Here is a 21,811-nt window from a genome sequence, read left to right on the forward strand (position 1 = left end):
CACTTGCAGCGTGTCGTGCCAGTTGGCGCCCGTTGAGTAAAATAGGAATATGCCATGTCAGCTGTCCATCTCAGCATTAGTTAATAATATGGTTTGTTAGCTGCTAGTTAAAAAGCGAGTGTAGTGGTGAGGTTTATATGAGCTAGTGTAGTTTAAGGGTGGGCGCAGATCTGTTTGACATCACAACATAAATGAACTAACTAGTTTTCAAGGGTTCGGTATAGTTCAGTTTTAACCAATATCATCATTGAACCAAACCAAACCAACCTAAACCATGGTTAATTTGTTTGATTCAGTTTGGTTCGAACGGTTTGAGCCTATTCAACATACGAATAGAAATATTGTTCAACATTTCAAGAGTTTTAATCTTCTAAACATTCACCTACCTCATGCATTTCAATTCGATTAAAAAATTAAAATTTTTCGAAACATAAAAAATACATCAAGTCAAAAGGAACTAAGTTTCAATTAAATAATTAATGCAATCCTGCAATTTAGTCGTTTTTGTGCAGTTTCTGTTTTGACAACTTTTTCAACTTCAAGTAGGGGTGGGTTCAAAAAACCGAAAACCGAAAAAAACCGAAAACCAAACCGAACCGAGGCCGAAAAAAACCGAACCGAAACTACCAAACCGAACCGAACCGAATTTGGTTGGTTCGGTTTCGGTTTTTGAGGTTTGGAAAACGAACCGAATTGAACCGAACCGAAAAAAAAAATCATATATAAATACTAAAAAATACATGTTGCCGTCGGGGTTTGAACCCTTTCCCTACGGGTTGGGTTGGTTGTTGCAAGCCAACTTGACTGTAGGCTTTGTGTTGTTATAATTGTACCAGTAATTTATTTATAGGTTTCTGGGTTGTGCTTCTTGGTTGGTTTGGTGGGGGGTGAAATTAAGTTGAGCAGCTTTTCTCTAAGAGCATAAGTGCTTCTTCTCAGTAACTTGCTTTTGATGGGTGAAGTATTTGCTCATCCTAGAAAATGATGCAAGTCTAGGGGTAAGGACAAAGAGGAATGCATTTTTCTTCCGGCTTAGTAAATTCGTGTGTTTTAGTCTGCTATGCGATGGAGGTTTATCTAGTTCTGATTAATTTTTATGTATACTCTCTGTCCAGTGTCTGTTTTCCTTGTCCTCTAATTTTATAAGATAATGGTATGTAGGATGCTAGAAGATCGTAGGCTAATGCCCGTTTTTTCATGATATTAGCTATTATTTTAGCAGCATAAAGCATAACAACAGAGCTAAAGAAAATATTTTTCGACTAAGATGGCAGATTTTCGAACATATTTTTATATATGAAGACCAGATTTTCGAACATATTTTTACCTGATGGGTTTTCAAGATAATCAAATAAGTTAAGAGATTTTTACCGCTTCTCTCTGCATGCTTCTATGTTCTATCTGTTGTGTGTGTGTGTGTGTGTATATTATTCAATTGTTTGCATTTATTTTTTCCTTTCGTTTTTACTCAATTTTTTTACTTTTTCTCCACGTGTTGCTTCATGTATGTTTCTCAATTGTTTGAATTTACTCCCTGCCTTCAGTTTTTACTGAATTTATTGATTTTTTGTGCATGAGTTAATCTATTTGTTATATGTCATGGTTAAGGGTTTGGTTAAGAGAATGGTATTGGAACACAAATGTCACACTCTTTATTATGTGCATTCATAGCTTTTGCATGTGAATCGTACCTTTGCTTATTATATGTTTTGTATCTTAATTAGATGAAGTCAAGTGCATCAAAGGCCTCGAGCTCAAGCTCAAACTCAATGAGATCATCAAATAGCTCCCGTGAAAAAATAAACTCATCTACTTCTACTCCATCGCAAGTAAGTTGTCATCTCTATACTTTCTCCATGGTTCTTATGTCTCAATTTATTTAATAATTAATTGTAATGATTCTTACTCTTATTTTTGAAGGACATTGTTGGTGAATCAACTCCACCTCAACCCCCCATGGTGGCAACTCAACAAACTCCTCTTACTCATGGTGGATCCACAAATTTAGTTGGAACTTAGAAGACTTAAACTTTGGATTCTCATTGTGGTTTTGTTGTTGAATATGGTCTCTAAGGTTATGATAGTAGTACCACTTCAAATGTAGATGTGTAAAATTGATTTCATACTTGCAGGTTTTCATGTGGATGACTATGAAGAAGTGACTTTGAATGTGAACTTTCATATTTCCATTTTTTTTTCAATTTTGGAGGGAAAAAAAAAAAAAAAAAAACCGAAAAAAAACCGAAACCGAACCGAGAAAAACCAAACCGAAAAAAAACCGAACCGAGAAAAACCGAAAAAAAATTGAACCGAACCGAACCAAACCGAAATTTCGGTTCGGTTTCGGTTTTAAGAAAAAACCGAACCGTTAAGAACCGAACCCAGCCCTAACTTCAAGTGCGGTAGCACCATGTCAATTTCTGTCTTGAAAATTAACAGGTTAATGATGTGGATTGGATTGGAAGTGTCGAGAACGTCGCACATTGGATTGCACGCTGTAGCTTGCAAGTTCGTGGCCCATCTTACTGAGAAGCTTCGAGGCCATCGTCTCTTTCGAGTGGTTTACCCAGCCAAGATATATTCCCTTTTCACATGCCTGTCCTCTTTTGACATTGTTGACGTAATGATGAAACCCTTAAAAAAATCAATCTGACTTCCAATCCCAACTACCACCTTAAAAAAATGGTTTTTTAAGTTAAACTGGTCTATGAGATTTATCTAACTTCTCTTTTTGATCATTGAGATTTGAAATCGATAACAGAGGTCCTTGAGATTGTCTATCATCAATCACTTTAGTCATTTAGTGAAAAATTATGTTAAATAATGATCAAAATGACAAAATTACCCTCAATATAATAAACAATAGGCTCAAATGATTTAACAAAATTGAGGGTATTTTTGTCATTTTATCCTTATTTTATAGAGATTTTATATGTAATGACCAAAATGATTGATTGTGGACAAACTTAATGACCAATTCTATCGATTTCGAATCTCAGAAACTAAAATGATGAGTTATACAAATATCAAAGACTATTTTAGCTGAAAAGCCTAAAAAAAAATCGAAGAACAATCCCAAAAATTAATTATAAGGTTTCCCAAGAAAAGAGGAACAAAATTAACAATTCCATGGTGATTAGATACTGCTCAGGCAAAAAGCCACTGGGGTTAGCCAGCTAATGAGAGTGGTTAGGGTGACAAGAGGCAGGGTAGAGATTCACGGTTCGAAACACTTCTCTAGGCTTGGGGCTATTCTGAAATTGTTTCTTCCTGTAAATCTTTACCATCAATTTTATAATACCACTGTCAACTTGAATTTGTAATTGTATTGGTTACGAGTTAACTTTAATCCAAGAAATACAAAGCCTTTAGTTTTTTACATCAAAGATTCGAAACTATAGTCTATATTAATATTAGTTGATCATATTCTCTGTTTCTTGCCTACGCATAATTTTTTTCCTTTGTTTGCAGGCCATTATTTTAAAAGAAAACTAATGAAAAAAACTTGAAAACTTTGAATTTTAATCAAAAGGATAAAAATGTGTTGTAAATGAATGGTACCAGTAGCAATTTTTTAGAGTAAAATTGTCACATACTTTTTTTTTCTTAAAAAAGAGGAACAACTGGTGGCAAAACGCAATTAGGGGATCCAGAGAGGCTACGGAAAATTTCACCTTGCCCATGGCCACACCAACCCCCCCCCCCCCCCGGCGGGGCCAATTCTTCCATTTTAGAGACTTTGTGCAACGAAGAATTCTGTTTAACGTGTTTTCTTTTCTTCAGAAATTGTGCAACAAAATATATATAGTTCGTTGTGTAAACGTCTGTTGCATGATAAAATTCTTCGTCACCTAAAGTTTTATTATTATCTTTTTGCCATGACGATTTAGCGCGACGAATCCCTTAATTTGTCATGCACAGAGAACTTAGTCGATGAAAACTGCGTCGTCGCCTAAAGTTTGGCTGTAATAGTTTTTTTCTACAAGTTGCTTTGGTTCACAAAATCAAACTTTTGAAGAAAAAATTAATTAAGACTTCTAAAGAGCTATATAAAATATACGACAATTTGTATACTAAAACATAAAAAAATACAAAAATTTGTAATAAAGTTCTCTAAAATAAATTTAACATATCTTTCAAAGTATACGAATTCTTAGTATTTCCGTTAGACATCCATACATTCACAAAAATTGAATGTACTTGAAAAGAACGGACAAATGCACGAATCAGAAGAATTTAATTTAAAAGTACAATATACAATGAACAGAGAAACTAAAAAACATAATAACAACAAGTGATTCTTTACCACAATGGTGAAAAAGTGTTGTGCCCTTATTCCAATGAGGTCCTATTCCCATGATTGTCGCACAAGTCTTATAACCAGCTGACGAATTCAAAAGCATGTTGCAAACGAATCAAATACATATGAAAATACCCAGAGATATTCATATTTTTTATCCCTAGCATCACTCCTATAAACTAAAAACATGGTGGAAAGAGATTAACCCATCTCTTAGTTTTTTATTGTGACTTTGTCAATGAAAGATTTGCTATCTAATCCTTTGCTATAGTAATTTTCAACTATTTCATGTTTAGTGAAGTCTCGATAGATTGGTGGTTTCTCTGGTGACAAAAGCTCAGGAAGAGGTCCATAGTAATTATTTTCTCTCCATTTGGTATGGTAAAAAAACATCACAACGGAGATTCGAGCTTCTTTCCATGAGTTGGTCAACACCCTGTGCTGCACACTTTTATACTCCCCATTGGAGATGATCTAAACCCTCACACAAAACACAATAATTAAAGTATTAATTAATCTTGATTGGACGCAAAAATATACAATAATGCTATTTTTATCAAAATTTTATACCACATTTCTTTACTATCTTAGGTGGCAGATGAGTTAAACAGCCACATCATCTAAATTAATTAGGAAAACTAATAAAAATGGCTTGAAAACTTTGAGTTTTAATGATAAGGACAAATAAAAGGTAAAGTGAATAGTACTAGGATTGATTTTTTAGTGTAAACATATAATTTTTCGTTAAAGTGAACAGTACCTTGGACTTTTCGTTAAGACTCCCAAATTAATTAACATTTAATCAAAATGTTAATCAATAATTAATAAAAAGATTGTTGATTAAATGATGATTGTGGTATACGAGAAGTCTCCACATTCCACCTAAGATTATTTAAGTGTTTTAACTAATAAAAAGATTGAAATTAAATGATGTAGATTGTTCAACTCATCTGTCACCTAAGATGGTAAAGAATTATGGTAAGAATAACATTACTCAAAAATATATAGTTGAAATAAAGAAAAAAGAAATAAACAATCGATATAAAGACAAAGTATGGCCATTAAAAATTTCAAGTCAACTAACTAGACATTCATCATTGATCACGCACCTTTATTAAAAATTTTAAAAAAAAATTATGGTCATTATATTATAAATCTCAACTCTTAAGATATACATCATTGATCACGCACCTTTATTAAATGAAAAAACAAGAGAAATTTTTAAATAACGTTTATTTTTTGTTTTGAGAAACGGTACGATATTCATTAAAAGAAAGGAAAACTAATGAAAATGGCTTGAAAACTTTTAATTTTAATAAAAAAAACCATGTTATAAGTTTTGTTTAATGATTAGTATAAGGCCCATATTAAAGTAGTCCAACGAAAAATTGCCCAACTATAATAAATTATGATTTGTCAATTTTACCCCTAACTTTTTTAGGTTGATTCCAGATTTTCGTTGTTAATGGATAAATGGCCCAACTATAAGTTTTCATCGTTTGTTTCTTCAGAAAATAGATTTGAAATCTGCATGTTATTCAATAATAACAATATGTCACTGTTTATGGATTTTAAATAACATTGTTTCTGGAATCTAAGTCATTGTTTCTGGAAATCTAAGTTACTGTTTCTGGAATCTAAGTCATTGTTTCTTAATTAAATGTAAGCTAGAAAAGAAATAGTGAAATTCATTGTATTTGGATTCAAAGCAAAATAAGCACCATATTTCTTAGATATAATCAATTGATGCATGAAAGAAAAGAAACAGTCAAAGGTTAAAACATAGACTGTTTCTGGAATTAAGTCACTGTTTCTGGAATTTAATTCATTATTTCTGGAATTTAAGTCACTGTTTCGGGATTTTCTAGAATTTAAGTCACTATTTCTGGAGTTTCTGAAATTTAAGTCACTGTTTCTGGAATTTAAGTCACTATTTCTGGATTTTGGTTCTTTTCTTTCCTGATACAGTGTTTGTTTGTGCACAGACAAAACAAACACTGTATCTGAGTTTTTTTTTTTTTTTTTTTTTTTTTCCAGAAACAGTGTTATGTTTTGATTCTTTTTATTTTCAAACACTTTTTCATCGGTTTTTGCCATTAAACTTCTTTGAACTTGTTTTGGCTGCTTTGTTCTGATGAATGCTTCATTTTTCAACTTTGATTTGGTTGTTTTTGAAAATGGAGAATTACCGGGCAATTGGCAATTAGATGATGAAGATGATCCCCTGCTGTGGGGGACATGATTCTGCTGCAGGTGATAGTGGGCAATCATCAAGAAAGAAGAAGAGAGCTTCATTTAAAGAGAAGTCAAGTAAGAAGGGAAAAGAAAATGGGGAGGTGGGGAAGAAGATCAGATATAAAGAAAATGGCTCAAGGAAAAAGAAGAGCAGGCATGAGGAAAGTGGCTCAAGGAAGGACGAAGGGAAAAAGAAGATGAGGAGGCGGAGACATTCCCAAGATAGTGCCAATAGTTTTGGTCCTTATGGTGGTGCATGGACTCGGTAGAATATTTGTTGGCGCGTGGACAATAGTTTTGGATGGTTTTTTTTATTAAACTTTGAGCCATTTTGATTAAATAATATTTTGAGATGGTTTTTGGTTAAATATTTGTTGGCTCAAGCCCTTTTCATTAAAGCTTTCTTAAAAGAAACCATTATATATATATATATTTAATATTGACTGCATTAATATGGATCTCCACTTGACTTAGCATATCAACTTAACTACTTTCTATAAAACAAAACAGAAAAATGAAGATAGAAACTCCACAATGTTTTTCATTTTCCCCATGAAACTAACTAATTTTTGTCTAAGTGAAAATAGAAAAATCTATACTGTATCCTCTATGCATATTTTTATTCCAATTTCCAATAGCGTACATGCAAAGAATACCCATTTTGGATATTACTCTTAGAACCTACCTTATCAGATATTTGATAAGTCATATGATAGAAAGTAAATTTAGAGGATATCACAAACTATGAATATATATATATATATATATATATATATATATATCACACACATACAGAGTCTTTAAGAGAAGGAATCTCCATTTTTCTCAAAAAATAAGGTTTAGTTGTGGGATCCACACCAAATCGAACTTCAACAATCCTAATTGGATTTATTTTTCAAGTTGGACCTCATAGATGTTAAAGGGTACCACAACTAATCCATTTTCAAGTTGCATCTTATAAATCATCCTTACAAAATATTGGCCAAATCGGCAATATACAGACATCTAGTTGAGCTAAAAAAATTTGACAACATTAAGTTCTAAGAAACATAGAAATTTCATTATAACAATCAAATAGGCAAAAGGTTCAGATTTAATTGAATTTTTGTAAGGATGATACTTGCAAAATAGACGGTTTTAGATGGTTGAAATTCGATGTGGAATAGATCTCACAACTAATTATCATTTAAAAACAAAAATGGAGATTCCTCCCTTAAAGAACCAGTTCATGCAGGAGAAAATATGAACATGATATTATTGTCATATTGGATTTACCTGAAGCAAGTCTCCAACGTTAATAATCAAACCTCCAGGCACAGTCTTCACATCCAGCCACTCATTCTCATGCCTAACTTGCAACCCAGGTACATGGTTCCGCAACAGAACCGTCAGAGCCGTAACATCAGTATGCGCCGTAATCCCCATGGTCCGATCAGGCTGGGGACAAGAAGGATAGCAATGCCCCACCAGAAACCTGTTATCCGAAAATGTTAACTCCTTAAATCTCTTTCCCTCCAACCCTAACCCTTCCGAAAGCAACTCAAACACGTCATCCGCCACCTTGGTTGCATGCAGATCCCAAGCAAACAACTCTTCCCGACACGCCTCAGGTACCTCCTCGGCCTTGGCCCTCTCCGGGCTCATCCACACTTGTAGAGAATCACGCCAGCTGGCGGCTGATGTGCGGTACAAGTCGGCATTGCTAGCGTACATGACTCCCTTTCCTTCATTTCGCTTGTAGTACTTGGCTCTGTCCTCCTGCGGCAGCTCGTGGAACGATTTGACAGCGGTGATCGTTGCATCCAAAACGGAGACCGGCACCCCATGGTTGGTGACTTGGAAGAAGCCAAAGGTATTGGCGGCGGATTTCACTTGGTCAACGATTTTGGGGCGGTGGGCGGCTGAGTTGATGTGAGAAAGGTCGATGGTGGGAATGGTGGTGGTGGTGTTTTTGGATGAGGGTTTGAGATCTGATAAGGTTTGAGGGTCGTGGACAAAAATCTGAGGGATGACAGTGATGCCTGAATCGGAGAGCCTTTGACTCCCATATTCGAATCGTCGAATTCTTTCACTTCTTTCATGCGTTCGTATGATCCCGATGTTGCATCAATTTTGGCTGCCATTTTGTGAGTAGAATTGATAGAGTTGTGCATTTTATCCGATCCAACAACTTATTTCTGCGTTTCCCTTTTTTTCATCTAAACTGTATATATAAAAGCGGTTGCGCATTCGTTAATTTGGTGCTATTTGAAACGCTAGTGTCAACTGTTTTAACAATATAGAAATGGGGGGAGCATTCGTTAATTTGGTGCTATATGTTTTTAATCGTTTTCTTTGTTCATTTTTATTTTATTATTTCGAAACGCTAATATCTAAATCTAAATTACCTATTAAGGAATCTTATTTGTCAATCAAAACTCTACAAAAGTATTATTCTAACCATCCCATCAAAACTAAACAAAAATAAAATACATGGGCAATTTAGTAATTACATACAACACAAATTTTGTTATTTTTTAAACAAACCTCACAGCCAAGTAATCACAGCACACCCTATTTAAAAATTAAGAAGGTTTTCCAAACCCACGTCTCCCACTTCATCAACTCTCTCACCCCTTCTTCCAAGTTCCACGCCCAATTTTATTTCTATTTTTTTTAGTTTTCTTTTTCTTAAAAAAAGTGATGTAAATATTTTTATAATAAATAATAGAAAATTTAATTACACACGTACAACGTATGGGCATATAACTAGTTATATTTATGTCAATTGTTTTCATAGTTGCCACAAAAAGTAGGATGCCTATATAAAAATTTTATTGGTTGCCTTATGAAATAATTAGTATAAGATAATGTAAGAATTAACATATATGGAAATCTAAGATCTTGTAACATGAATCACAACCATCAAAACTAGGGATGTGCAACGGTTGACCTGGATTACCCTTTCTAATGGATATTCTGTTAAATTTGGATGTTTTAGATGAGAGTGGTAGTCTTTTAGATGTCTTTATGAACAATGGTGTCACTACATTTTAAGCAAAATAATGCAAAGTATAACAGATTAATTTCTGTCTTGAAAATTAACAGGGGTATCCATGTGGATTAATTAGTTGCGTCGCACATTAGATTACAAGTTCACAAAACCTCCTATACTGTCTTAAAATAATCAGTCTGGCTTTCAATCCAAACTATCACCTTAATTAGGCACTCTGACATTTAGGCTAAATCTCTTCTCTATATCCTTAATTTCTTAATTTGAGGACATTTGATAGAAGGTGTGCACCTTAATTAAATATAAAATTATTTTTTATGATAAAATGTGTACAAGTACCAGTAAAACCTTAAGCATCAGCGACAGCAACTTCATGACTGATACATCCTTCATTACAATATTCTAATCATTTTCTCTTCTCTCTACACCCTAAATCCGCTTGTTCATCGTGGGAGCATTCATACTCCATGCATTGAGACTCTCCGCAGTAACAGGCTGAGTCCCATTGTTGAACACATACAAGTGAGCACCGTTGTTTACCGCTAGAGTCGGGTAAACCCTAGATGTGATGCATGTTTTCCCTCCAGCTCCGTAACTTTCAACAACAGAATGATCAATCTGTAGTTAAAGACCAAAATGAAAAACAATAATTAGTGATTAATTATATCCATTTGATTAAATAAATAAAAGAGTTACAGATTGTAAATGACCTTATTCCAATTAGGTACTTACCAAACTCCTGAGGGAAAGCTTCTTAGAGTGAGATAAATCTACATCTACAAAGCCAGCAAATGATGGTCTGTACAGGTTGTCCTGCAAAGATGAACTGTCCCAAACAAAAATGGAAAAACAATACCAAAAATTAATCACAATGTTTCCCAACAAAAAAGGACCAAGTTAAGAATTGCATGGTGGTTAGATAGTGCCTAAACAAAAAGCTAGTGGGGTTAGCCAGTTAATAAGAGTGGTTAGGGTGATGAGCAGAAGTAGGCTAGAGATACATGGTTCGAAAACACTCCTTTGTAACCAAAATGAGAAAGAACTTGGGCAAATCAAATGACACATACCTTGTTGCATCAGAGCACATGAGAACCACGTGTCTGCCTTTAGCTTTGAAAACCCTAAAGAAGACAGGAGTGAATTCCTCTAGGTTTTTTGAAGCTAATGTCAAGAGTCCAAAAGGACCAATTCCACCTTGGATTTTTGAACCCTTTTTACCACAGAGTGTTTGGGCATCAAGGTTACTCCAGCTAGGGTTAAATTCTTCAGCCTTGGCCAAACTCGGAAGTGAAAAAATCACTTCAACATCAGCCTGCAAGAGCGTTCATCAACATGTTCAAAAAAACGAGTTGCACAAATTTAAAAAAAAAAAAAAAAAAAAAAAAAGAATTCTAGGTTTTAAGAGGATCAAACCTGAGCAGCAGTTATTCCTTCGACTTCAACATGATCTCCCTGCTTGAGAATTTGCTTGTTGATGCCCACCTTTTTCCCTCGTAATGTTTCTAATTCTACAACAGGCCATTGTAGCAATTGTTTACCATCAGGACTAAGCCACACATCCCTTGGAATTGTCTGTACAAGTAAACCCCAAACAAAAGATCTCAATACTTGCACATATTGCTTGAAAAAAAGAAATCCTTTACAAATCAGAATCAACAATAGGCCTGACATATTTACTAATCACACTGTTGACAAGAGCTCTTACATAGGTGAAATCACTTGCATGCGTTTCAAGTTGATAAAGGAAAGAAATCAACAATGTGATCAACAAATGCGATCAATAACGTAATCGATATAAATATTTTTATGCAACTATTTTACCTGAATTCCGGCCCATCCCTTAGCAGCATCATTGCTAGCTGTATCAGATTCATTAGCCCAAGCCCACAAAATTCTCCTCTTCTTTGCAGGATCAAAGAAAGTTTTGGATGCATAAAAGTTACCATAGTCATATCTCAATCCACTCCAACCATCCACCAATTCTTTGTCAGGAACATACCTATCTTTCTCAGGAAAATATGTTCCAACTGTGTAGTACTCATACCTAGTCTCATCAAGGCTCACTTTCAACACATGTTTCACATCTCGACCAACTTTTGATGTGTCCAACCCTAATTTTCCAACCAATGGAACCGGGTAAAAATCGGGGCACTCCCACATACCCGTTTGGGGAGCAGAGTGGAGAGGATGATGGGCCTTCACCCAATGCACAAAATCCTTGCTCCTATACAAATAGGCCATTCCTCTATGCTTCCTTTTGCCTCCCACCAACATCTTCCAATGTCCATTACCCCACCAAGCCGTTGTCGGGTCTCGGAACGCAGTGGCGTTGATACCTGCGTCCGGAATCACGAGCGGGTTGTTATCGGGCTTAATCCATTTACGGAGATAGGGGTCCGACGCATTTTCCGGGATAGCATAGTTTTGAACTTGCCGGTTTTGGGAGTCGATGCCGGTGTATAGTATAATGGGCTTGTTACCCGGGAGAACAGTGGCGGATCCGGACCAACACCCATTTACGTCAAAGGGCTTGGATGGGTATATGGCTGGCTCCAGGGCTTCCCAATTGATGAGGTCTTTGGACACTGAATGGGCCCAAACAATGTTTCCCCACACAGCCCCTTCAGGATTGTACTGATAGAACAAGTGGTAGAGACCACCAAAATACATAGGTCCTGAACAAATTAAGAAAATAATTAAGAAGTTAATCAAAACAACAACTGTTAATTGAATGAAAGGGTTGCAACATTTCAATGTTGGGAGGAATGAAGAACTCACCATTGGGGTCTTTTGGTGTTAATTCGTTTGTGGGCAGCCGTCGAATTTAAGAAAAAAGGTAAAACAATTAAAATGTCAGTGACTGTAATAAAACATCAACGACTAGATTTTCAGCATATTCAAAATACTGTCACGTAGATTTACTATTCCATTTAATTGTATTCATTTTGTTTTTACATTAATATACTCTACAAACGGAATATCAACTAATAACCCCACACATCAACATGTATTTCATATCTAACATTATGTATTTATTGCGCTGCCGCAGTTTAACTGGGTTTTCAGATCTTTACAAAGAATAAACATAATGAGTCTGACTGAGCAGATCTAGAACATCAAGTGAAATTTAGAATATTTTTTTGTTTTTAGGGTCAAAATTTACAGAATAATTACAACAAAGACCAGAACTTTAGAAATAACACATGAAGCCTGTGCTCTGAACCGACCAGATCGGCTATTTATCAGGACACATAAATGAATGACCGAAAAAAGCACAAACCACCTCTTTATTGATAATATTTTGTCATATGTATTCTTTTTGGATCAAAATATTTTTATCATATGAGTCCGATGTTGATCAAAATATACTTTTTGGATCAAAAATGGGATCCCTTCTTTTAAAAGCTTTCCATATATACATAGAGAAAGCTTTTAGGAGAAGGGATCCCATTTTTTAATAAAAATAGGATTAGTTGTGGGGTTCACATCACATCGAATTTTAATGATCCGAGCTGTTTATTTTTTAAGTTGCACCTCATAGATCATTCTTACAAAATATTAGCCAAATCGAAGATATTTAATACATCTAATTGGATTCAAAGAAATTAACGAATACTTTGTTATATAAGAAACAATGAAGTTTTACTTTGATACTTAGATAGGCAAATAGTTTCCAATTAAATTAAATTTTTGTAAGGATCATTTATGAATCGAGACTTACAAATAGATAATTTGGATTGTTGAAGTTCGGCATGGAGTGACCCACCATACCTAATCTCCATTTTTTTTTCAAAAAATGGAGATTCCTTTTGCATAAAAGGGCCTATATATATGTATATATGGCGGATCTGTTGTACCATTTTTTTTTTTTTTCATAAAGCCAGAAAAAAATAATTAGTGGGTCAAGCTCTTCATCTGGTTCCGAATGCCTAAAAAGTTTATCAAATAGATGGTTTAAACTATTTTTTTGTTTTGGGTCAAAGATGGTTTAAACTGTTACATAAAAGAGATGAGAACCTATCCAAGTTTTCTTTCACTAAAAAGGAAAATTTTATATTGCCATAAAATGAGGAGGGAAAAACACCTAGAGCTCAAATGCCAGTAAAGTGTAAACGTCACTCTCAAATCCCCCAACATATTTACATGGTCGCACAATTGCATGCTTGGTTTCTTCTTTTTTGGCAAGTGCTATGTGCTAATTGCGTGTCTCAATGCTAAAAAAATATCAGTTAGGGAAATAATCATACATGCATACATAGGATAATAAGTTTTCAAAAGAAAATTTGAACAAATAAATCACGTAATGTGATTAGTTACTTTCAATCATATATGTCGGACTATGATTGCAAGTAAGCAACTATTTACGCATTTTAACATGGGATAATCATTTGCTTTGAATCAAAAAGGAATTAGGGTAAATCAAAATCTGAACAACAAAAGAAAATGACCAAAACGAACACTCATAACTCGATCCCTCGGAAATGAGAGAGTAGCTCATCAAAGCCGCATGCAGATGAAAAAAATAAAACCAAATTTCATGATCATGGTCGTCAATTCGTCATCATAATATAGTTGTAAAATGTAATTAAGGTTTATGATGCTAAAATCTAAAAATTAATAGAGCAAAGTAAGTATATAGTACCGTTAATCCAGTTTCTGGGAGGTTGAAAGTGAAACGCAGTTCTGTGGACTTGCTTCACCTTAACGGCGGCAAGAGACTGAAACTCGGGATAAACATTGTGCAACGCTTCGACTCCGGTAATGTTGTTTATAGCAAAAACATAACAACAAGCGAGAAAAATAACTTCAACAAGCAACTTTATTGCTGTAATATCCATCATTAGAACAGAAAATTTGCAGTTTTGCAGATCAGAGAGAATTAGGAAACAGGCTTAGGATGTTTATGTAGTGTGATACTTAATAACAAAGAAGGTTTTTGTTGGGGAGAGAGAGAGAGAGAGAGAGAGAGAGAGAGAGAGAGAGGAAATGTGCATTGAAAGATGAAAGGAAGTCTGATATATAAAGGGAGGGGAGAGAAACTGATGGTGGTAGGTTTGGAGAGGATTGGATTAAGGATTAGCTTTCTTATTAATCGAGCGGTTAGTTTTGGGGATTTAAAAGAAAAATAATAAAAAGTAAAAAGTTAATATCTTATGTCACAAAGGTCACACACTGCCTCCACCTTTATATTCTTTTTTATAAAGTTTTTTATTGTGATCCCAACATAGTTGATTATAATCCTCGTTTTAAAGCTTTAAAGCTTTAAAGTTTCTAATTCACTTTTAGCAGTAAATCTTTTGAAGTGGATGTCAAAACTCTTTCATGATATCTACTATTTGTATAATTAGACTAGAAAAATGTAAACTTTATCGTTCATTTGTATTATGTGACGGTGTGAAAATCACAATAAACTTAATTTTTCCATTTTTTTATGTTAGTGTAATGGCTTGCTGTTCTGATGAAAATGGTTCAGTAAATCCTAAAAAACAGCTGGAAATCATGGTTCATATTTTGCTTCAAACCTTTTAAATCCAAAGGGTAATGCTAAAGAGACTAAATTTGTAGATAACTTTGGAAACTAAATAACATGGAAGTTGATAATTGGTTTATTAAGGGTTGATAAACATGCTCATTTCTATTAGTGACACATCATTTAGTTTTTTTGTTTGTAAATTTAGTCTCTCTAGTATTAGTTTAAACATAAATCCTAATCAATGAACAAACTGACTGTCAGATAAAGAGATAAATGCAGCAATATCCACATGGATAATATTATCCACACTCATTTTTATCTCTCACACACCCTTGTTAAGTTTTGGTCACTAATATTCTTCCATTTATTTGATGCCGAAAACTAAGAGGAGTGTAAAAGGAAAAATGGATATGTGGATAACACTATCATATCTACATGCATGTCCTTATCTTATGTGGATATATGTTGGATTTTGTCCGCTTATCTGGACGTTAATGTAATTTGCTTTCAAAATCGAGATCAGAAGAGGAGTGATTTTCGTGATTTTCCAACCCATTTTGAAGGGATTACAAGGGCAGAATTAGTTATTAAATACAAGTCTTTACTTTTGACGTCCATTTTCTCTGGTGCAGTCACCCCCCACCCTCCAATTTCTTTTTGCTAGTTAATAAAAAGGAAGGAACAAAAAATAAATTAAACTTTACGAGAGTTTTCGAGCGAGGATGTATATGGATTATATGTTGACGTTTTATTTTATATATTTGTTTTGATCATCGGAACTATTTATCATATATTCTCTTGTAGATCATAATTCACAAAATAAGTCAAATTAAAAAATATATATATATATATATATATATATATATGTTTAGCAATTTGGTTACCATTAAAATGATTTCATTTGTCCACACAGTTAATATCCAAACTGATTTAATTAATTTTTCACATTAAATCCAAATCTCCATCTAATGAAAACAAACATGTAAGAGGAAGTTGCTTGAGTTGAAGACGGGTTAAAATCTCTTTTATATTGAATGATTTTACTATTATTAACATCGTGACCTCCGAACCTTTAACAGTTTTTTTAAGCTAGCTAGGTTTTAAACACGTCAATGGAAATAATATACCAATTGTGTATTTAGCTAAAGTTTAATTCATATATGATACGTGTTTTATGCTTTATTCGTTAAAAAACATAAATATTTGTCCCATGTGAAAATTTGTATGCAATAAGTTGAGCAGATAAGTGGAACTACATGCATACACATGCCCTTGTGGAGGAAATTGTACCCAAAATGTTCACTTACTTTCACACCGGTTCGCCGATCAAGACAAATGCACATTCGAATCACATCACTTGAGCCATTCTCTCACTTCAACTCCTGCAAACATCTCACCAGGGACCCAACTGAAATGCTTGTCTTTTCATTTGATAATTATTTGTGACAATTGGGTTTATACCCGGAGTTTGAAATTTCTTCTTCCTTAAATTATTGTAATAATTTTAAACACTAATTCCTCCTTTTAATAATAATGTTTTATTTTTAATCATAATGATACAAATTTTATTACGACTCAATTGTTCCACATGCGATATTTTAGTATGGTTATCGAGCGGTCTTCCTTTACAAGCCAGTTTTTCAAGAAATTCAACTATGAGCTCTTAACAACTGGCTGCTTGGTTTCACCGCACAACTAAACCTAAATTATGTGGAAGGGGCAACTTACATGCTATTGGTAGATAAGTGAAGCCGTTTCAAAGGAAGTAAAAGAGTTAGACAAACAAGAATATTGGATATGGCAGAAAAATAACATTTTTTTAAAGCTCTTGGGCACCCTTCTCTTTCAAGTTTGATTCTATAGGTAAAAGAAAATTAGTTTGTACATATATCCATATTTATATGTATATCTATATACATTTGCAAACACATAGAGACAATGACATGCACCCATCCCACCCACTATCAAATGGGTGGTGTTGGGTGAGCACTTGTATTCTTTACCATCTTGGTTTTCAGATTTGGTGATGGGACATAAAGTTGTACAACAATCTTTACCATTTGGTAGCAAATTTGCAAATAGGACTTGAGCCAATCTCTGAAGAATGGAGATCTTCAATGTGAAATGCATGGCCATATTTGGGAGCCTATAGAATTGATGGAAGAGACTATACAGATTTGGTGCATTTGAGCACTTGTGTCCCTTTGGCTATCAGACATAAAGTGTTGACATTGCAAGCATGGTTTTGGAGCGGGAGATAGGTCATGAGAGCATTAAGGTGCAGAACACAACTTCATGAAAGTACACGCAGATTGCAGTTGAGGGCATCATCTTTGCCAGATGGAGATTAAATGAGATTTGTCAAGAACCTTCAACTGGAAAGAAAAGATAAGAGACAGTATCCATCACACATCATGTTAGTCCCACCAAACAGCCACTACCAAAAGTTGGAGACAAAAAATACTGCTAGCAAGAACAAAAAGTTGAAGAAAAAGCAAACCAAATTGAAGACCTGTTCTTCTGTATGGCATTTATACCAGCTGACAAACACAGCCCTTCAATAATTCTTACAAATAGATACATTTACCATTAAAAAAATAAAACTGTTCTTCTGTATGGCATTTATACCAGCTGACAAACACAGCCCTTCAATGATTCTTACAAATAGATATATTTACCATTAAAAAAATAAAACACGTGTAAAGATAGGCCAAATGATTCAATTTTGAAGAGTTAGGAATGGCATTATATATTAGGGTCGCCATTTGGAACTGCTTACATAAGCACTTTTGTTCATCATAAGGGTTTCTGCTAGATGTGATTTTCTTTAAAAGCACGTTGAAATTATTATTAAACATTCAAATGCTTCCTGGAAAAGCAGTTGGGAGTGCTTCTCTAGAAATTGTTTGTGTGACTTGGAAACATTTTAAGTTTTCTTACTAAACATAGACTGAAGTGCTTATGGTTGGCAGAAACCACCTTTTAGCCATTCCAAAAGCAGCCACAAATACACCCTGATATAGATGATGTATGGAATCAACAGCTTGCAGGTCTCACCACAGAACTTTTGTTTTTATTTTTGTACCAAAAGCTATTTTATTGTCCAGAGCAAATTCAAAGCAATGGAGGTTTCAAAAGCTTCGAATACAATATTTCATAATTTGTGTTCTTTCTCTAAATCATGCATTGGCATAGTTTATAGCTAGAAAGCAACTTAGAAAATTCCTGTCTTCCTTGTGTCGAACATCAATTGAACTAATAATTAGGATAATCATAAAAATTAAGGATCCAAAAGACTATAACAGTAGTGCTAACAAGGTGGGATAAGCATCATTAGTTCCACAATCCCTCAGAATTAGGTATATAAGTTTTCGACAAATAGGATCAGTGATTGGGTTGTTTTATCACTAACTGGTTGAGGAAGGGGTCAAAACTTTGGTTTGTAATTACTGCCTCTAGGTTTGGTAGAATTCAATTGAATTCAAGTCCCTCTCTGACTAACTACAGCAGGTATTTGTCTCGTTAAAGTACAAAACAGTTGCTGGTGAGACACAAATAGATGGGAGTTGTTCTGTTTCCGAGTTTGATCTTTAGCTAGAAGCCTAGGATCGACTAATAGACGACATTTATAGGGTTCCCTTCATCCATGACAAGTTCACCCACATTGTCGTTGCTATTAATTTAAGTGCAAAAGCGAAAGTTACAAAGGAACACAACAGATGGATTGTGACATTCTAAATGTTGGGTACCCTAAATGGTCACACGATCGCTTATGGATAGGCAACATCCCTACCTGCCCAGCTAGGTTGACGGTGTTTTGCAAACTTGTAAATTCTAAGGTTGTCCACATCCTCCTGAAGAGGGGATGACACGGTCTTGACGTTCAGTGGACCATTGTGAAACAAGGGAACTAGATGGGGTTGGGAAAGGTAAACGTAGAGTAACACAAAAGGAACATTTCAAGAACCAAAAGACTAAGCAGAACAAAGGAAACAACGATGTATGGGAGTTGATGTTTTCCAAGTTTATGCTTATTGAGAAAATGTAGATTCAAAATATACTAATCATAACCCTTAAAGGGTTAAACAGACACAACAATCCTAATAACAATACGAAACTAAATAACAATCATATTATCACTCGCGTTCTAATCAGGGGACCAAATATCCGAAGGGAGACTATCTTAAAATTTTAATCACAAGTTGTAGTAAAGATGATAATCATGTCAAACTTGTTACTAATTTAAAACATAATTAAGAACTGAACATATAAAAGAACAACATAACCACCAAACTATGTCAAGACTTGAATTATTTTCTTGTTACGATCTCTTTTACTTTCAAAATTATCATTCACATTGAAAGAAAAATATTGTACTACTAAATTTTTTAATGCTGATGCTCCCCTAGAAAAACGACTGAAAAATATTATTGCCCCGTTCCAACTTAAGCATTATGTGCCTACAAACCGGATGTCATCATGTAAATTGGCTAAATCCGTCTGTAAAGAACAATCCAGATTTTCATATTTTATCTATGTCGTTCAAGAAACTTTTAGTTGATCCGTGTATAATATATGATGTGCTATTAAAGACATAAACTCACTAGACAATTGAAAACCTAAATGTCTTGTGAATTGATATTGCGTAAGATGGAAAATAAAGCAAGAGAGGAAATCTCAACTTTTTAATTTGACTTTGGGAAAACTAACCTAAATTATCGTCAAATATGTGATTACCAATAATCTCCACATGAGCATGCCCCTTCTTTGAAGTGGTGAAACCGATTTGCATCTCGAACAATGATAACCCTTTGTGTTATAGCCGATACAAACTTGATAAACGAGTGGCAGTCACCACAAACCCTAAGATTTTTTGTAATTCTGATCGGAGTTCCATCAGCAGTGGCAAGAAGACCAAATGCAATTGCCAACTTCTCACTATGTGAAGACAACATACCCAACTTCACTTCCTCGTCAACATCATGTAACACAAAATTTGTATCAGGGACATAACCAGCCAGCTCCAACTTCTCATTCAAACTCTTGATCATCACATAAATCTTTTCTGACCATGGATGAGACCTATCGCCCACGCTAAATTGGTAAATTTTGTTATCCACTTCAATCCAAGTCAAACCCGGAATTTTCTTCAGTTTCCTCTGGGTCATCAGATCTCTCATTTTTGACATTTCCTTCCACCTACCTTCTCGTGCATATATATTTGAAAGCAATACATAATGCCCCGCGTTTTCTGGCTGTAGTTCAAGAAGAGAATTCACTACCTTTTTGCCAGGTCTACATTCCCATGGATTCTACATGCGCCAAGAAAAGCTCCCCATAACCCCTCATCTTTCTCAACTGCCGTGCTCTCGACTAATTTTAAGGCCTCATCAAGTCTCCCAGCACGGCCCAAGAGATCAACCATACAAGTATAATGTTTGACATCTGCTCTGACAGCATATTCATCCCACATCGAAGAGAAAAACCAAAGACCCTCTTCGATCAAGCCTGAATGACTACAAGCATATAATAGTGAAATAAAAGTTATTGCATTTGGTGACACTCCACTGCTTAACATCATTTCAAAAATATCAATAGCTTTTCGGCCATGCCCATGATAACCATAAGCTGCAATCATAGCACTCCATGTTATAACATTCTTTACGTGCATCCTATCAAAAATTTCCCTAGCAGAATCAACACATCCGCACTTAGCATACATATCAATCATCGCCGTTCCTAAGATCACATCCAACGAAAACTTATTCCTACATATATAATCATGAACAAGCCTGGCTTTATGCATAGCCCCCAATTTTGCACAAGCATTAACAACAGTAGCCATAGCAACCTTATCTGGTAAAAGACCTTCATCAACCATCCGATCAAACAAAACCAAAGCCTCATTAGCATTCCTGCACTCAGCAAATGCACCAATCATCACTGTCCAACTCACAAGATCCCTGCTCTGCATATTATCAAACAGTTGGCGGGCATCATCGATAACAGTACATTTTGCATACATGTCCACGAGCGCAGCGCAAACAAAATTATCCGAAACCAACCCATGTTTCAACACAATGCCATGAACCAACCTGCCCATTTGCAGGTCCATCAAATCCCTACAAACCCTAATCACAAAAGGCAATGTATAGTTATCCGGCGAAACACCGCCTCGAATAAGCTCCCTAAATGTTGCAAAACCATTGGTAAAATCACCAGCCTTCACAAACCCACCAACCATTACACTCCAAGAAACTGCATCTTTCTCCTCCATCCTACCAAACAGAGCATAAGCTTCAACCAGCACCCTCTGCTCGGTGTACATATAAAGCAGCTTGTTTGCAACGGTGAGGTTTTGAAGCATTCCATTGGCAGTCACTTGGGCATGGACTTGTCGGATGTGAAAGATGTTTCTGGAGCTGAGCAGGACGTTGACATAGAATTTGGCGTCCAGAGTTCGGGGAAAAGGAGGTTGGGCAGGGACAGCCGTGGTGTCTATAACAGCAGGAGCTGTGGAGAACAATGGGAGTCTGAGGATGCCATGGTTGGGGACAAGGAAGGTCTGGTTTTTCGGTTTGAGCATAACAAGGTTGTGGGAGTTGACAATGTTTCAAACAGTCTTGGAGTTTGTAGTTTCAGAATGAGACAGCACGTCACGGATTTTCTACGATGATCTGAAACATGGTTTTTGAAGCATTAGATCTTTATTTAAAATTAAAAAATCCAAATCTAAAGGTTAAAAAGCTCGAACTATATTATACTCCGGAGCATCATAGAATTTTTCATTACATCATACGTAAATATAATA

At 35.0% G+C, this 21,811-nt stretch overlaps 3 protein-coding genes and 1 pseudogene across 3 annotated transcripts; all 4 read right to left on the reverse strand.

Annotated features, from left to right (window-relative positions):
- Positions 1–4,513: 4,513 nt before the first annotated feature.
- LOC103961662 lies at positions 4,514–8,766 on the reverse strand (annotated as a pseudogene).
- A 1,047-nt stretch (positions 8,767–9,813) lies between these two features.
- LOC103961660 (beta-fructofuranosidase, insoluble isoenzyme 1) lies at positions 9,814–14,521 on the reverse strand. Its single transcript, XM_009374235.3, has 7 exons — positions 14,170–14,521; positions 12,306–12,314; positions 11,349–12,202; positions 10,941–11,099; positions 10,595–10,839; positions 10,260–10,353; positions 9,814–10,145 (listed from the first exon to the last, which is right to left on the reverse strand). The coding sequence occupies exons 1-7, from the start codon at positions 14,366–14,368 to the stop codon at positions 9,957–9,959; spliced, it is 1,749 nt and encodes a 582-aa protein (XP_009372510.2). The 5' UTR covers positions 14,369–14,521; the 3' UTR covers positions 9,814–9,956.
- Positions 14,522–16,796: 2,275 nt separating this feature from the next.
- LOC103961718 (putative pentatricopeptide repeat-containing protein At3g08820) lies at positions 16,797–20,180 on the reverse strand. Its single transcript, XM_048567930.1, has 2 exons — positions 19,738–20,180; positions 16,797–17,375 (listed from the first exon to the last, which is right to left on the reverse strand). Exons 1-2 carry the CDS (start codon positions 20,178–20,180, stop codon positions 17,372–17,374), a joined length of 447 nt encoding a protein of 148 aa, XP_048423887.1. The 3' UTR covers positions 16,797–17,371.
- A 98-nt stretch (positions 20,181–20,278) lies between these two features.
- On the reverse strand, positions 20,279–21,367 carry LOC103934970 (pentatricopeptide repeat-containing protein At1g50270-like). The gene has a single exon (XM_009344737.2). It carries the CDS (start codon positions 21,365–21,367, stop codon positions 20,279–20,281), a length of 1,089 nt encoding a protein of 362 aa, XP_009343012.2.
- Positions 21,368–21,811: the final 444 nt, after the last annotated feature.

This window comes from the organism of the source record quoted next, unplaced genomic scaffold, assembly GCF_019419815.1.
Source record: "Pyrus x bretschneideri cultivar Hongxiangsu unplaced genomic scaffold, Pyrus_bretschneideri_v1 Contig47, whole genome shotgun sequence".
Lineage (NCBI taxonomy): Eukaryota > Viridiplantae > Streptophyta > Magnoliopsida > Rosales > Rosaceae > Pyrus > Pyrus x bretschneideri.

Excerpts from the sequence above, each read along its gene's own strand:
- LOC103961718 (XM_048567930.1), bottom strand. The coding sequence starts at position 20,180 with ATGAGAGATCTGATGACCCAGAGGAAACTGAAGAAAATTCCGGGTTTG.
- LOC103934970 (XM_009344737.2), bottom strand. The coding sequence starts at position 21,367 with ATGCTTCAAAACCTCACCGTTGCAAACAAGCTGCTTTATATGTACACC.
- LOC103961660 (XM_009374235.3), bottom strand. The coding sequence starts at position 14,368 with ATGATGGATATTACAGCAATAAAGTTGCTTGTTGAAGTTATTTTTCTC. Across the intron at positions 10,840-10,940 it reads AAGGAATAACTGCTGCTCAG|GCTGATGTTGAAGTGATTTT; the intron begins GTTTGATCCTCT and ends ACGCTCTTGCAG. Across the intron at positions 10,354-10,594 it reads ATGTGCTCTGATGCAACAAG|TTCATCTTTGCAGGACAACC; the intron begins GTATGTGTCATT and ends TGTTTGGGACAG.